General features: G+C 41.2%; 1 protein-coding gene across 4 annotated transcripts in view; it reads right to left on the reverse strand.

Moving 5' to 3' along the window:
- LOC126195664 (citramalyl-CoA lyase, mitochondrial-like) overlaps positions 1-14,032 on the reverse strand; it is a 238,862-nt gene that overhangs the window by 33,187 nt on the left and 191,643 nt on the right. For all 4 annotated transcript variants that reach the window (XM_049934313.1, XM_049934307.1, XM_049934293.1 and 1 more), the window contains one exon: positions 11,220-11,398. In XM_049934313.1, the coding sequence (XP_049790270.1) occupies positions 11,220-11,398 (179 nt within the window). The remainder of the gene's footprint in view (positions 1-11,219; positions 11,399-14,032) is intronic.

Here is a 14,032-nt window from a genome sequence, read left to right on the forward strand (position 1 = left end):
AGTTGTTCAACTAGCATTGATCGTTTCAACAAGATTTTTTAAATCAAAATAACAAAGTATGCTGCAAAGGTTTCTTGCTACATGTTATGTTCGTTTCTTGTAGTGGCTATTATTATTATTATTATTATTATTATCATTATTGTGTGTCCTAATATTTCTGTCTATTAAAATATGATACATTCAATTAATAAATTAATTACTGACAATCCACTGTTCAGGCAACATTTCTTTACTGCTCATGTATAAAATAATATGCTGAAGAATCATTATTTGTGATAATTAACTCCTATGGGTGAAAAGCCTTGGTGGCCCTCACAAAAGTTTGTCTATGGGCCGATGAAATCTATGGGCAGCCCTGCACATAAGCACTGTGGGAAAAGGTGCTGGCAGCTTAGATGAAACGCATGTAAAAAATTCAGAATACAATTTTGTATACAAATTTTAAAATATTCCCAGACTGTTGGGTGACCTGCACAATCTCCTATTAATTAGTTTTTGAAAAGAATGTTATTAAAACTGTGTTGCAGGAGGAAAAGATTTTGGAGATGAAATGACATTAACTGCAAGTATAAGGAAAGAAAAAGAAGTAGTTGGCAGTAAGCTTTGAGTTGGAATGTAATGTATGTTAAGAATATATTATGTTCACATGTCCAAGCTCTATACTTAATGACCACTGAAACCTTATTACAGGTGTATTGTTATATCAAGAAAAATACTGAGATAGCTAGGAAAGAAAAGCAAGAATCCTAATATTCCTAAAAGAAAGCTATTGGTGGAAGTATGCAAAGATTTTTATATAAGGGATTGATTACACTTGAGAGAGCCATTATTTATTAATGGAAGTTAACAGCTAACTAAAATATAGTAACTGAATTTGTCGTGAAATTATCTGTCTGAGTGAGCGGAATGTGAAGTGTTATGTATGACTTCAGAAGAGTGATGTGTAAGCCCAAGTTTGCCTTTCCAATGAATGAAACTCATCAATGATAAAACAATAAAATAAATGATTATATAGGAGCACACAACTATTGAGTGAATTTATCGTTTATTTTCGTGTGGTCAGCCATGTTGAGGGATGACATTTGTCTTCAAGATGGGATGGTGAGAGGAAGTACCTACATAGGCACGTTATTGACACTCCATGTATTGCTCTTGGATATGTGGCTCATCTCAGAATTAAATACCATACTAAAACAATTACTTACAGACCTTGGAAGACAAATGGAGACTGTAAGTAATCGCTATACTGAGCTGTCAGTCTGAAGTCGATGTTATTAATAGTGTTCTCAAAGAATTAAGTACTTGTTGCAGGAAGATTATTGTATTGAAATGGAAGAATTTATGGCACATGTTTGTGAAAAGTGTCATCAGATTTATTCAAGATATTTCGACAGTGTGCCCAATCATTGTCTTCCATCATATATTGCATAATTCAGTCCACAATTGACATATACATGATCAACCAGAGGCAAGCACAATAATATTTACCATTCACTGCTTGAATTAAATCTTCACTTTGAGAATGGCCAAAGGACAAGAATATTACAAATTTCAGCCTCTTAGAAAATTATGATTTCAGAGAGAGAGATAAAAGTGGCAGTTATTTAGCAAAATCACTTATGCAAACAGCAAAAGATGTTGCGTACATAAAAAAATTCCAAATGGAATAATATAACTGTTGAAAGAAGAAGAGATTTCAAGTGAACAATTGTAGGAACACCACAGAATATGCTCAATTACATAAAACTACCCAGAATCATCTTAAAGCTAATACAAAACGGCACAATAAACTTTTGGTAATAAAAACAACTCAAAATGATAAAAGTGCAAAGAAAATAAAACAAAGATGTACAAATCACATTTCATCATTTACAATGGCACAGTAAGTAACAACAGAGAGAAAAACTGTACAATGCATTCCCATATTTCTTTGATTTTTTGTATACTTCAAGAGATGAATCAGAAATCCAGATAGCTAATAATGAATACAGTGATATCCTGGAATTCATGCCAGATGAAGTGTGAAAAGCCATTAGAGGTATGAAATAAAAGAAAGCTGCCAGGAGATACATATTTCAATATAAATGATAACAGCTGGCGGAGAACACATACAAAAGGGAACTCCAAAGTTATTTATGGAATATTCCACCATCTTTCAGGTATGCATTTGGGGCCGACCTTGTCCTTCTTCCAATACTGGTTCAACCTTTGTCAGAATGTTGACGAGTATGCCAATCACACAGCTTCCAATAGACTTCATCAGGATATTGATAAATTCAGAACTGAAAGAAGATTAAACAACGCTGCTCCATATGAACAAAACTAATCTTGGCAACATTACAGGAAGGTTTCAGATTCTTAAACAGGAAAGGATCATATGTCGACCTCATTAATTTTGATCATGATAGTGTACTGTTTTGTCTCTTGTGCAAATAAACTTCAACAACAAGTGGAAGCATTTAATAGATTAAGAAGAGATATGTTGGCAATTGCTAGGAAGACTAAAAAAGTTACAAGGGAACACTGAAGTGGAAGATGTAATAACCGGATAATGTAGTCTGGCAACTAAATACACTCCTGGAAATTGAAATAAGAACACCGTGAATTCATTGTCCCAGGAAGGGGAAACTTTATTGACACATTCCTGGGGTCAGATACATCACATGATCACACTGACAGAACCACAGGCACATAGACACAGGCAACAGAGCATGCACAATGTCGGCACTAGTACAGTGTATATCCACCTTTCGCAGCAATGCAGGCTGCTATTCTCCCATGGAGACGATCGTAGAGATGCTGGATGTAGTCCTGTGGAACGGCTTGCCATGCCATTTCCACCTGGCGCCTCAGTTGGACCAGCGTTCGTGCCGGACGTGCAGACCGCGTGAGACGACGCTTCATCCAGTCCCAAACATGCTCAATGGGGGACAGATCCGGAGATCTTGCTGGCCAGGGTAGTTGACTTACACCTTCTAGAGCACGTTGGGTGGCACGGGATACATGCGGACGTGCATTGTCCTGTTGGAACAGCAAGTTCCCTTGCCGGTCTAGGAATGGTAGAACGATGGGTTCGATGACGGTTTGGATGTACCGTGCACTATTCAGTGTCCCCTCGACGATCACCAGTGGTGTACGGCCAGTGTAGGAGATCGCTCCCCACACCATGATGCCGGGTGTTGGCCCTGTGTGCCTCGGTCGTATGCAGTCCTGATTGTGGCGCTCACCTGCACGGCGCCAAACACACATACGACCATCATTGGCACCAAGGCAGAAGCGACTCTCATCGCTGAAGACGACACGTCTCCATTTGTCCCTCCATTCACGCCTGTCGCGACACCACTGGAGGCGGGCTGCACGATGTTGGGGCGTGAGCGGAAGACGGCCTAACGGTGTGCGGGACCGTAGCCCAGCTTCATGGAGACGGTTGCGAATGGTCCTCGCCGATACCCCAGGAGCAACAGTGTCCCTAATTTGCTGGGAAGTGGCGGTGCGGTCCCCTACGGCACTGCGTAGGATCCTACGGTCTTGGCGTGCATCCGTGCGTCGCTGCGGTCCGGTCCCAGGTCGACGGGCACGTGCACCTTCCGCCGACCACTGGCGACAACATCGATGTACTGTGGAGACCTCACGCCCCACGTGTTGAGCAATTCGGCGGTACGTCCACCCGGCCTCCCGCATGCCCACTATACGCCCTCGCTCAAAGTCCGTCAACTGCACATACGGTTCACGTCCACGCTGTCGCGGCATGCTACCAGTGTTAAAGACTGCGATGGAGCTCCGTATGCCACGGCAAACTGGCTGACACTGACGGCGGCGGTGCACAAATGCTGCGCAGCTAGCGCCATTCGACGGCCAACACCGCGGTTCCTGGTGTGTCCGCTGTGCCGTGCGTGTGATCATTGCTTGTACAGCCCTCTCGCAGTGTCCGGAGCAAGTATGGTGGATCTGACACACCGGTGTCAATGTGTTCTTTTTTCCATTTCCAGGAGTGTAGTTAATGGATCAAGGAAATTCATTACAGAGATAAGAAAAGACTAAGACAACAAGTTCATGAAACGTGGGTAGATACCTTTAGAAAACATGCCAGAGCAGCATGGCTGTAGATTTTAAAGGTGTTTAATTCATGGAAAGTTCAAGGGGGGATGAATGAATTTTGGTCCAAAAAAGTGATTTTTCAAAAATATTATTTTCTTGATCTACACACTTTAATCTATGTTGTGTATGAATTTTATCACGATAGCAGCTTTAGAAGTGCCTTTAAATTGTTAAACTGATTAACTCTGCATACGTGAGTATAATCTGCATTTCCATAAAAGGAAAGGTTGGCCCTTAGTTTTAAAGAATATAGAACCAGTTCTAATTTTGTGTTTAGTTTTATGTATGTAATTGATTTTATAATTTATTTTGACTATTCCTAGTTAATACTTTCATTATAGAGTGAAATCAGTAATTGTTTCTTAACTTAAATTCTATTGTAGACTTAAAAAATATATAAATTCTGTACTACTTATAAACATTTGGAAGACAAAATACTAGCATTCTTTAAGTATTTAATTGGCTCTATTCAAAAACATGTTAGCAAAGCCAGCTCTTAATTAATTCCAAGGTAATTCCCAGTTTCATCAAAAGTATTGTTTGCGTAACTATATTTATTAATTCCATGATTTAAACAAATAATTTGACCTAACCCTTGTAGTATAAGAAATAGTTAAAAAGACGCAATTTTTCAATGTGTTCGGTTAATTTAATGAGTTAAGTTTTAATTGTGATTTATGTAAATTAAACATCAAACACTGTGTAGTTTCAGTGCCTACTATTTTGATAATATATAAGGACCCGATTTTTGGTCCCGAGCAGTGGCACCAGTGCATGATAGGATTGGCAACTGGGTGGGGGTAAGGAGGAGGCTGGGGCGGGGAAGAGGAGGGATAGTAAGGTAGGGGTGGCAGACATTGAAGTGCTGCAGGTTAGATGGAGGGCAGGGGAGAGGTGGGGATTTGGGGGGGTTAGCGGAAAAGGAGAGAAGTAAAAAGACTGGGTGCAATGATGGAATGAGGACTGTGTAGTGCTGGAATGGGAACAGGGAAGGGGCTGGATGGTTGCGGAGTGACTAACGGAGGTGGAGGCCAGGAGGGTTACAGGAATGTAGGATGTATTGCAGGGAGGTTCACACCTGCACTACTGAGAAAACCTGGTGTTAGTGGGAAGGATCCATATGGCACAGGCTGTGAAGCAGTCATTGAAATGAAGGATGTCATGTTCAGCATTGTGGCAGTGAGCTCAGCAACAGGGTGGTCCACTTGTTTCTTGGCCACAGTTTGTCAGTGGCCATTCATGTGGACAGACAGCTTGTTGGTTGCCATGCCCATGTAGAATGCAGCGAAGTGGTTGCAGCTTATCTTGTAAATCACATGACTGGTTTCGCAGGTAGCCCTGTCTTTGATGGGATAAGTGATGTTTGTTACTGGACTAGAGAAGGCGGTGGTGGGAGAATGTATGGGACATGTCTTGCATCTAGGTCTATTACAGTGGTATGATCCATGAGCTAAGGGGATGGGAGCAGGGGTTGTGTAGGCCCATCACTTTTGCCTCAAAATCTCTCAACGAAGCACAATGCAATTATAGACAACTTTAAAAGAGGTGTGCATCTTTATCCATGATGTTACCTAGTTCCACCAATACTTGTATGGTTGTAGGTTCTATTTAGTTATGGATCATCAGCTTTTGTTCAGTCCTCCCAAGCCTGTCCCACCATTGGTAGTGGAAAAATTGAAATGTTGGGCTCTGTTATTGTCTAATTATCAACACGAGTTGTACAGGCCTGTTGCACAACATTAGAACTCTGACTTGTATTGGTTACCAGTTGCTACCAACAATGTTTCTCTTTCTTCTGAGAAATCATGTCATCAAATTGACACTCAACATTTTGCAGTTTCCCAAAATTTCTCTCTTGACTTTCAACATATTGCTTGTGCAACTACTACTGACCAAGCTCTTTAGGTTGTTTTGCAATACTGTTCATAGGTGGCCACACAGTTTGAAAGAAATTCCTTATCCAGTGGTACATCACTACTTTTGACATTGTAACACACTATTTGCGCAGTCAGGGGTCCTGCTGCTAAGTACAGACAATGATGAAGCACAAGTTGTGATTCCTCAGTCCCTCCAGTGTGTAGTTTTGCCTTCATTACACCATGGTCACGGGGGTGTAGTTTACACAAAGCAACTCACCTGACATCATTGTACTTGGCAGGACATGGGTGCCCAAATTCAGCAAATGACATGCTGTTCCACAGCTAGTGTCGAGTATCAGTCTGTTCCACTGCAATGATTTTTACAGTGACTGTGTCTATTGGGACCATGGCAATGTTTACACAACAACTTTTTGGGTCCATTCTGGAACACACGATAATGTTGGTGGTAGAGTATACAGTAAATTTCCATTTGTAGTCTCCATGACATCTACCACTACTGTTAGTACAGTACAGATTTGTCCTCTATTTTTTGTCTCAAAGGTCTCCCTGAGGTCCTTGTCTCAGGCAATGGACCACAGTTCATGTCAGCCAGTTTTCAACAGTTTTGTGCCAACAGTGGCATACACTATGTTACAACTCCTCTTTGTCATCCTCAGTCCAAGAGTGAAACTGAACAGTTCATCCAAACTGTCAAAAGGCACATAGAGAAACTCCATTCCTCCCACACAAGGCAGCAAGCCTTAAAGACTTTTATTTCCTTATGCTGCTCATTGCCACTTGACGGAAAGCCACCAGCAGAATTAGTACACAGTTGTTGTCACCATACCCTATTGCATCTTCTGTGGCCACCATAAAAACAGTTCATTCCATCAGCTCAGATAAAGTTTCAACAGCAAGCAAGTTTTCTGCAAAGTTTTTGGAAAGATACAGTGTTGGGAGCATGGTGTCATCACACAGGTCTTGGGTCACTCATTTTATGCCACTCAAGGTTCCCTGAGCTTCATCGGCATCACCGGAACCACCTGTAGTGCTTTTAAATCAGTGATTCTGCAGCAGAATGTTTGTCCACAGATCCAACTTGGCATGGGCTGTCACCTTCACCTCTCCGCTTGTCACGATCGGTGCCGTATTGGGGGAGATTGACATCGCTGCTGGTCCTGCAGCAAGAGCTGATCTCCATGGACAGCCACCATGACTACCCTCAAGTTCTGCCTGCTGTCACCCTGACCACAGTGTCTGCATCTCAGGATGTGGGCATAGATCCTGTGTCTGGTTTTTCAGCTGGTGTTCCTGGTCAGTCGCAGCATGGATAGTGGAGTGCAGACAAGCCATCTCTTCAGTACCTATCTCCCCATCTACATCTGCATTCAGACCTCACCACCCCTCCCCACCTCCGTGCCTCCTCACTATCATCACATTGCCCAGGACTATACGATGAGGGTGCGGAAGTTTGAGAAAGGAGGAATGTGGTGTTGTCCACTGGCCACAGAGCTCGATGGTCCTTTTCTGTCAGTACATGAGGTCTGCCTGGTCTAGGTTTAGCTGTTGTTGATCTTTTGCATTTACATTTCAAACTCAAATTACCAATGGTGAACTTGGGCAGCTTTACAAGGGTTGAAATGACCCTGATGGATATGTTACTCAGGGGACACCCAGTGACCAGTCCACATTCATAGTCACTGAACTCTTTGGACTGACCCATACTGCTGTTGCTGCTTTGCTACTGATGGCAGAATACTTCCCACCTAGTTTTATACTGGCAGGTTCACATCTTGTGATATCTGGTGGTCAACTCTGCATTACATAGAGATCAGATAGTGTATTTTATTAAGTTGGTAAGTAAGTTTGAAGCATTTATGTTTTGCATGTTGATATTCCAATTGATAAAGATTTACTTATCGATTGTCATTTTTTATTTGTAGTTCATTGTTGTTATTTGATTTTACATATTGTCATTTTGTCATACGGAGATAGTGAGTGGAGTCGTGGATGCTAGAAAATGGAGTGCCAATGGGAAAAATGGGAAATTTCCAACATATTCATCTGTTTGAATAGAATACAAGGGTGATGGCAGTGGAGGCAGCTAGAAACATTTGTGCTGTGTATGGGGATAATGCCAATGGACAGAGCACACCAAGGAAAGATTTCTTCATTTTGAGAAGGTTGCATTTGACATTAGTGACTCTCCATGTTCAGGAAGACCTTTGGTGTTTGATGAAGATCATTTAAACACATTAATCCACAATGACCCACATCAGTGTACATGCGAACTGACAAAGGTTACAAACTGTGATCATTCCACCATCATGTGACATTTATAGGCAATGAGGAAGGTCAAAAATTGGGTGTATGGGTACTGTGAGCTCTCAACCAAAAATTGCAAAAATCTGTGGATGTCCATATGTGCATCTCTGCTTGCTCATCATCAAGTGTCTCATGAACAATATGATCATTCCTATCCTGTATCATTAGTGGTCATACGAAACAGTGTCTTTATGGTAACATAAGGAAAAGAAAGGAATAGTTGAGCTCAAACAAAGCAGCATCTCCTCTACAAAACACTGCTTGTATCCACAAAATATAATGTCATGCACACGGTGAAACATTGATGGTGTGGTGTACTACATATTGCTTCCCCAAGGTGTAATTATCACTCCTGACATTTACTGCCAACAACTGAGATGTCTTGCATATGCAATTCAAGAACAAGAACCAGGAACATTGCGTGAAGTGATACTACCCACGATAACACTTGCCCACATTCAGCTACACTGACAAAAAATACTATACAGCAGCTGGGTTGGGAAGTCATTCTAAATCCACCTTGATCCTGCACCCTCGGATTTTCACCTTTCCCACTTTCTATCACACAACCTTTAAGGAATTTCCTTTCCAGTTGAAAACACACTCTGCATATGGCTAAAGCAGTCCTTCATCTCAAAACCATGTGCTTTCTACAGCCGTTGAATATAAAAATCACCTCAGTGCTGGCAGACTGTTGTTAACAGTGAAGGAGAATATATTACTGATGACTAAAGTCTCTCTTATGTGTGTCTGTTGCACTTATTGAACTTATGGGAAAAACTACAAACGGATGCACCAACCCAATGTATAGAGTGCATATTTCACATAGCAACCCATGTCTGCATCCCTTATCATATGGTGGTAGATGTCATTGAACAGCATCAGACACCATGAAGAGGGTAGGCACACAATATGCCATTTAAGCTGTCATGGTAGCAGGTCTGCAGAGCTATGTTTTCAATGCATATGTGGTGTCAAGCTAAATGAAAAGTCAAGGTGAAGTTTTATAACCTTTACTTGAAAAAAGTTGCAAAAAGTGCTCAAAATTACACCCTTCTGCTTGAATGCATGCCATGCAATGATGCTGGAATGAATGTTGCACTCTTTCAAACACTCCTGGCAAAATGGAAATTGCATCAGAGAGTGCCATAATTCATGCTGTCAGCTGTTCATCAGCTACACAATTGATTTCAGGTGGCCCCAGAAGAAAAAATCAATGAGTGTCAAGTCTGGGGAACATGCAGGCGATGCCACCAGCCCACCACACCCTATCCAGTTCTCACCAAAGGTTTCATCCAAAAGCATTCACACTGTATGTGTGAAGTGCACAGGTGCACCAATGTGTTGGTACCATATTTGCTGTCACACACTGAGTGGACCATGTTCCCATAACTCTGGCAGTTTCTCATAAAAAGATTAAGTAACTATTTGTGTTCAGTCACTAGGGGAACATGTATGGACTGACCAGATTACTGCCTACCAAGCTGGCTCAAATTTTGACAGCAAAGCAATCTTGGTGAGCACAAAAAAAGGTGGCATGTGGTTTTCCCTGTGCCCACAAGTGTTGAATGCAGCTGTTGAACATACCCTCCCATGTAAACGATGGCTTATCTATAAAAAGTACACAGTTCAGAAATTCCAATTGAATGGCACACCCTTGCAAAACCACTCGCAGAATTCAATTCAACATGGAAAATTGTCTGGGTTAAGGGTGTGAACCTTCTGAAGGCAGTTGAGGTGCAAATCATCTTTATGCCAAAACTGTGGAATGGCTTATGCCCATTCCCCACCAACACGCCATGAGCTTCTTGCGAGTCTGTTTTCCAGCAGTGCTAATGTCTCCTCTTCAAGCCCTGGTCTATGCACTGTGTGTTGACGACCGTGTTTGTCAGGCCTGTACACCTGTAACACAAAATGAATACACCAGGTTTTGAAGTAGGCTTTAAATGCATAAGTGTCATTACGAGAACATAACAGTGGAAAACATACCTCAAGTGAACTTGTTTCTCCTACGGATGGCAGTGAATGTGTATGTATCTGGCGCTCCATGATTCAGAAACTGCCAAATGTACAAATGCTGGGCAGCGTGAGAGTTTTCCATTTGTTGCCCCATAAACACAGTGCATATCTGCCATTTCCTCCCAAGAATAATGCTCCATTTCTTCTCTGCTCCAGACAGTAACAAACCCAAGAGTGTCCTCATTTGACGACAAAATGATGCAGGGCAAGCCAGATTCTGCAGTGTGCACAGGTGCTGCCTCCTATGCAACACCTATCAAACAGGCATTTTCAAAGCCAAAAGCAATGCATTCACATCACAGTAAGAGGCAGAAAACTCATAGTGCTATACTGCCTGGAAAGCTGCAACTATGTCAACTACAGCATTTGCAAATCAAGGTCATGAAACTTCAACATAATGTCTCTTTTACCTTGATGTCACAAATACATTGAAATCGTTGCCCTGCAGATCTGCTACCATGATGGCTCAGATTGCATTGTTCAGAGATGCCTAGTGCCTTACGCTAAGGGATGCAGACATGGGCTGCTATGTGAAATACGCTTCTTACGACCCACTCCACCAGCCCTTTCATTTTCTACATTCCTTTCAAATACACCCTGTATATTCACAATCTTCTGGACATGGCTAAATGACTTATTACTGCTGCATTTACTGGCTGTATCACTTACACAAAAACTTTAAAATGAAAGTACACTGCCATTACAGTGTGGCATCAGGTTCAAAAACCAGATCTTATATAAAAATAGAATTACATATGGCTCTGCAGTTTGTGATGGTAAACTGAAGAAGAGCAGATAATGTAAAGAGGAGGAACATATATTGGTATTAAAGGAAACCTGAAAAAATTCAGAGCAGAATATATATACTACTTTTACTGCATAAATATTCCCTGTTGTTGTTTAACTAAACTTTCTTACTTTCCCTTTGAGCTGATGTTCATTGAAGGCTGCAATAAGATCAGTTGCCCACTGTACTTTTTCTGGTGTAGGTGAAAAGGCATCTTGCACTATACGCACTTGATTAGGGTGTATAACCTGCTTTCCTGTGAAACCCATTCTTGCTCCTGCTATAGAATGTTTCTTCAAAGCAGGCAGATCTGAAAAAAAAAAGTGTATTAAGTTGACTGTGACATACTCTTTTACAGTTAAAACCATTTTTTTAAATATCAGAAACAAGCTTTCGTGTTATATGTCGGCAGCCCTGGACTCATGCAGTACTGATGGTCAATGTACCGCCCCTCCCCCACAGTACATCTAGAGGTGCGAAGATTGGCAACTTGCTTTACATGTTCAAAATGCAAAATTGCACAATTTTCAAAATGAAAAAACAACATAGAATGCTATGACTATCAATGAGTCACATTTGGAATCGGTCAACTCATACAAATACTTTGGAATGACTATTTGTAGGGATTTGAAATGGAAAGATCAAATAGTCTTAGTCGTATGTAAAGTAGGTTGCAGACTGCAGTTCATTAGCACAATGCTAGTGAAATGCAATCAGTCTACAAAGGAGACTCCATAACAGATACTTTTGTGATCCATCCTAGAAAATTGCTCAAGTGTCTGGGACCCACACCAAATAGGACTAACAGGGGATATAGAACAGATACAAAGAAGGGCAGCACAAATGGTTACAGTGTGTTCACCCATGGGAGAGTTGAAATTCATTGCAAAAACCCCCAGCTGCTTTTTATTTTGCACACTGCTACTAGATTAGGTCACAGACCATTTTCAGTCTTAGCAGGCATAAATGGCAGTAATATTATACTATGACGCAAACAATTACAAGTTCCTGTTGCAGATGAACCACAGTCAATACAATCATCAACAATATAATACTTGTACAGAGCAGTTGTCACCAGAAGGCTTATTCACATTGAAAGTCAATAACAAACTAAACTGACTTTCAAAGTGAATAAGTCTCCTGGTGACAACTGCTCTGTACAAGTGTTATATTGCTGACAATTTTATTGGCTTAGGCTGGCCTGCAACAGCAGCTTGTAATCATTTACATCATGGCAAAACATTCCTGCCCTTTAGGTCTTCTAAGCTAGAAAATGTATCCAAAACTAGTTGCACTGTGCAAAATAAAAGACAGCTGAAGGTTTCACTATGAATTTCAACCATTATTGAGAAGCTGATTTTTCCCATGTATATGCATACCATAGGAGAGTGTCATGTACTTGCTGAAAGAACTGACCCGGTAGAGTCTTGATGACAGATACGAATTACCCCATGAAAAACTACTTAGAAAGTTTCTAGAACTAACTTTAAGTGATGAACCTAGGAAAATATTGCAACCCCCTACATATCACTCCCATAGGGATCAATAAGATGAGATTACACTAATTATAGCACACACAAAGGCATTTAAGCAATCATTATTCCCATGATCCATACATGAATGGAATGAGAGATAGTCCTAATAACCGGTGCAACTGGACTTCTCCTCTGCCATTGCATTTCTCAGTGGTTTGCAGAGCACAGAAGTAGATGTACATATACAGAGGATAATTTTTTGTCACTTTGGAAGAAATAATGATATATTTAACTGCCAACAGCACTTCTTCATAAAATAACAAACAGGCTTAAAGAACAACAATGATAAAATAATCATTTTCACCTTTAATGACCAATACTTCATTTCTGTACCTCTAATTTTATCATAAATTTGTGATGACTTCTTGGAAATATTATCTCCAGCAATATGTAGAACTTATTTCCAATTTACATGAAACATTCACTGATAATATACAGGGTTAGGCAGCCAAGACAGGCCACCCCAAATATATTGAGGATGATGTGCAGGTTTTGCTTGGTTATAGTGGACAATGTGATTAATTTTCTGAAACATGCAAATAATTTTTAACTTTTGTAGCTGTCAATTTATGATACCAAACCTATTTGTAATTTATTTATGGAAGAACATAAGTTTTTCTGTGGCAATGGAAAGAGCCTTCAAAGAGGACTCCAGTAATGTGATGTGTGTGGAACTTTATCAAATAGTAACAAGGTAATGCTGCCACAAATTGCTGTCCTGGCCTCAGCAGAAAAGGTCGCACAAATGTATGCCCTACTGCTCCAAATGTAAACAGTCGTGTAACTTAGGTACAGTTTGAATATTATGGTAGCTGCTACTCACCATATAGTGGAGATGCTGTGTCACAGATAGGCAGAACAAAAAGACTGTCACAAAATGAGCTTTCAGCCAACACACACACACACACACACACACACACACACACACACACAAAACCACAGTCTCTGGCAGCTAAAGCCAGGCTACGAGCAGAAGCACATGATGGGAGAGGCAACCGGGTGACAGAAAGGAGAAGGCTGGGGCGGGGAGGGGGAGGGATAGCAGGATAGGGGTGGGGAAAAGTAAAGTGCTGCACGGACAAAGTGGAGAGAGGGTAAGCCAGCTAGGTGCAGTCATGAAATTAGACAGAGGGCGGGAAAGAGATCAGCGGGGAGGGGGGTTAGCAGAAAAGGAGAGAAGTAAAAAGACTGGGTGCATTGGTGAAATAGAAATAGAGGGCTGTGTAGTGTTGGAACGCGAACAGTGAAAGGGCTAGATGGGTAAGTGGGTAAGGACAATGACTTTACGAAGGTTAAGGCCAGGAGGTTTATGGGAATGTATGATATATTTACAGGGAGGATTTCCACCTGCACAATTCAGAAATGCTGGTGTTGGTGGAAAGGATCCAGGTGACACAGGCTGTGAAGCA

The sequence above is a fragment of the Schistocerca nitens genome, chromosome 1, assembly GCF_023898315.1.
Source record: "Schistocerca nitens isolate TAMUIC-IGC-003100 chromosome 1, iqSchNite1.1, whole genome shotgun sequence".
In the NCBI taxonomy this organism is placed as follows: domain Eukaryota; kingdom Metazoa; phylum Arthropoda; class Insecta; order Orthoptera; family Acrididae; genus Schistocerca; species Schistocerca nitens.